General features: G+C 47.5%; 1 protein-coding gene across 1 annotated transcript; it reads right to left on the reverse strand.

Annotated features, from left to right (window-relative positions):
* Nucleotides 1-210: 210 nt before the first annotated feature.
* On the reverse strand, nucleotides 211-2,377 carry LOC120685951. Its single transcript, XM_039968100.1, has 7 exons — nucleotides 2,195-2,377; nucleotides 1,895-2,107; nucleotides 1,604-1,790; nucleotides 1,356-1,529; nucleotides 888-1,277; nucleotides 581-806; nucleotides 211-511 (listed from the first exon to the last, which is right to left on the reverse strand). Exons 1-5 carry the CDS (start codon nucleotides 2,329-2,331, stop codon nucleotides 888-890), a joined length of 1,101 nt encoding a protein of 366 aa, XP_039824034.1. The 5' UTR covers nucleotides 2,332-2,377; the 3' UTR covers nucleotides 211-511; nucleotides 581-806.
* Between the last annotated feature and the right edge of the window lie 1,078 nt (nucleotides 2,378-3,455).

Genomic DNA, 3,455 nt, shown 5'->3' on the forward strand with positions numbered 1-3,455 from the left:
AGCACTCGGCAAAGAGGCTTTTCTGCTGACCCTAGGAAGGCCACTTTACCGAGTGTTTTGGCTTATGCACTCGGCAAAGTGGCCAAAATTTTTTGTTTCACTTTTCTCTATTTTTCGATACAAATACAATATAAATATATCTAAATACATGGACATTACAGGCAGTTATTATAACAAATATATAATTGATAAATACAACAATAACACCGATACAAATAACACAAGTCCATCACATATATCACAAGTCCAATACATAACACGAGTCCGATACGTATAATAAGTCCGATACACAGAATATAGTCCAATACATAGAATAGTCCATCATATATATCACAAGTCCGATACATAACACAAGTCCATCACATAGAATATAGTCCGATACGTATAATAAGTCCAATACACTAGTACTACAAGGCACTCACTGCTCAGGTTCGTGGGACCAAGTTGGCCACTGGGCCACTGGCGAGTTCTGGTCCGGAGGAGGGTCGTTCAATGCACTCCACGACTGATTCTGCAAATAGGAACATATAAATTGAAGAACCATAACAAAAATATAATAATATCTACTAACAAAACATACTCATGGGAGTGCCAGAAGGTCCTGCAGGAGAGTAAGCCTGAGCTGGTAAGGCGAAGGGAGGAGGCGGTGTCGCATAGTTCATCGACGCACCAAGTCCTTGCATCCAGGTGACCATGCTGTGCAACATAACCGACTGCTCCTCCCTCAGCTTCCGCTCCTGCTCCAGCTTGGCCTCGATCTCCATTCGGCGCCTCCTCTCCTCCTCAAACTTTGCCTCTATCTCGGCCTACAAGATTTTAACCTCCATGTTACAATACGTAGCAAAGTTTCATTTTAATCATAGAACGACAACTAAATCTAAACTAACCTATCTCTGGTGCACGCTGGCCACTGAAGTCTCAGGCCGTGGGCGTATGGGCGGGGTCGAGTCGGTGGTACTTGCCCTAAGCTGTGAGAGACTGGGCATACTCGCCGTGTCGACCAAACTGTTGGCGATCAAGTACCGCCCGTGCTTCTTCCCTTGTCCCGCCCTCATGATGGCTTCTCCGAAGAGTGGCACGGTGGCCGGATCCCAAGTCTCCCCGTGGAGCGCCCTTCCCACCTCCATGTACGCATTGATGCGTGCGTGGATGCTTGGGTTTGTGTAGGCCTCTAGTGGAGCCGCCGGGTTGTATGCCACGTCCGACGTCGCCCTGCCCATGTGAGACATGGCGTACGCCATGAAGTCATTGCAAGACTGGCCCGGATGAGATTCCGACTGCCAAGAAATCAACAAGATGATTAGTAACAATTCAAAATATAGCTTTAGAAAGAATGAAGAAATTAGTGAACTTACCCAAGTTTTCTTGTACTCGCCGAGGCTAAGGCTCCCTTGATGATGTGCCAGACCCGGCATCATCAAGCGGCGCTCTCGGCATAAGGTGTGCTGGCGGGCCCATTCCTCGCTGATCCACTTGTCCACCATCATAGACCAGCACTCGGCCTTGTTTGCACACCAGTTCGGAGGCACCTAAATGTAATGAAGTGCATGACATATTGTAATATCAAATACAAGATAAATGAATAGAGATGACATTTATTTACCCTTAAGTACTGGTCTCGCATGGGGAAGATGTCCCTTGCGGCTGGTTTCTTGACGATCCTCTTCTTGAATTCGGCGCAGTACACAACGACGGCCTGAACACGCACCTCGTAGTGCATGTCCTTCACCAGCTTGTAGCAAGCCTGGTGAGCCTGCTTGTTCGCCCGGGCCTCATAGCCTTCCTCGCACCTGTAGAAATCTTGCATATATACCCACAAGATAATTGCAATCAACATTCCAAAAATTGAAACATAATGTGATATTTCGACCATTTTAGTGCAAGGATGACTTACCCACAACTCCCCAACCACCCGCCTCGCTTTGGTGGTGAAGTTCCTTCCTTCGCGATCAGTAGCATCCGGGTGGCCATGTAGTGGTCCCACGTGTATGCCGGCTCCAGGACCCCAGCATGCATCACGAGCCCGAGGAAGTGCAGCCGGCACAGAAGACCCAAGATACCATTGGGCTTCCGTTTGTGCTCACCAGGCTGCACAAAAAAACACCCACTGCAAGAGTATTTAAGGTAAAATTTTAGTTAGTATTGTGATTTTAAACATATGTAATGCATAATAAATAAGTACTAACATACTTACTTAGGCTCTAGTGGACGAATCATCGGGCGTCTCGCTAGAGGTATCGGACGTCGCGGGAGTTGCGATGGTCCACGCAACCACACCTTTTGCTCACCTCCTGCCGCCCCCTCCTCGGCCTCCTCCTCCTCCCCCTGCATGTGCTCCACCTCCTCCTCCTCGCTCCCCTGGTCCTCCACCCTCTGCTGCTCCTCCTCCTCCTCGCTCCTCTGCTCCTCCCTCTCCTCCTCCTCCTCCTCCTCCTCCTCCTCCTCACCTTACCTCCTCCACCACTCCCACTACCTCCTCCTCCACCCCTCCCTCTCCCTCTCCCTCCCCCTCCTCCTCCTCCACCACCTTTGTGAACACTACAGCTCCCAGACCCCTCGGGTGCATCGGACCCACTGCCGCCTCCTCCACCACTGCCCCTGTACAAGGATCTTAGCCAAGTCATCTTGGGACCGCCTGGCATATTTGTTTAGTTACCTGAAATCAAAAGGAGTGAACGAATTAGTCAAGATAAACAATACTTACAAATAAATGAAAATAAACAATACTACAAATTAACATAATATATATTAAATATTGCGAGTCATACATGTTTTAGAAGTAGTCATCATAATCGGGATTAGCTGGATCGAAATCCTCATCATCACTATCAGCTATGTCAACATAACCAGCAGAATCCGAAGGAGGAATGTCGTCTTCACTGTCTCTGCCTAAATGTAGTCGCTCTAGTAATTGTAAGTCCTGAATATTTTGATCCTCATCTCCACCTTCCTCGTCAACTTCCCTTTCATTGTCGACTTCTACTCTGATCTCATCAGATAAGTCTATCTCGAAACTCCCTTGTAGCCCCTCTTCTTGAAAAAACTCTCTATCATTGTTGTAATCTTCGTTGTTTGGGAGAGATAGTTTGCCGTGTGGCGATACTTTATACACAACATCCCAACCCCGAAGATGGTGGTTGGTTTGGCACGGGTATGAGAGATAATAAACTTGTGTGGCTTGTTGAGCCACAATGTACACATCATCTCCATGTAACGTTGAATCCTGTCGAATTTCGACTAGGCCAACACTAGGGGTATGTCTTGTTAATGTTGGATCAAACCAATGGCATTTGAAGATGACTGGAGTGAGCCGTACAGAACCATGAAACTTGAGTTCGTATATTTTTTCAACTCTTCCGTAATACTCGACTCCGTCTTGACCTGGCGTAAAAACGCCGGTATTAGTGGTTCTTCGATTGGGTCGACTCTGCTCATATGTCATTGTGTGGAAGCGA

Source organism: Panicum virgatum, chromosome 8N (genome assembly GCF_016808335.1).
Source record: "Panicum virgatum strain AP13 chromosome 8N, P.virgatum_v5, whole genome shotgun sequence".
NCBI classification, from domain to species: domain Eukaryota; kingdom Viridiplantae; phylum Streptophyta; class Magnoliopsida; order Poales; family Poaceae; genus Panicum; species Panicum virgatum.

Excerpts from the sequence above, each read along its gene's own strand:
- LOC120685951 (XM_039968100.1), bottom strand. The coding sequence starts at position 2,331 with ATGCAGGGGGAGGAGGAGGAGGCCGAGGAGGGGGCGGCAGGAGGTGAG. Across the intron at positions 2,108-2,194 it reads ATTCGTCCACTAGAGCCTAA|TGGGTGTTTTTTTGTGCAGC; the intron begins GTAAGTATGTTA and ends ATACTCTTGCAG. Across the intron at positions 1,791-1,894 it reads GGGTGGTTGGGGAGTTGTGG|GTGCGAGGAAGGCTATGAGG; the intron begins GTAAGTCATCCT and ends AGATTTCTACAG.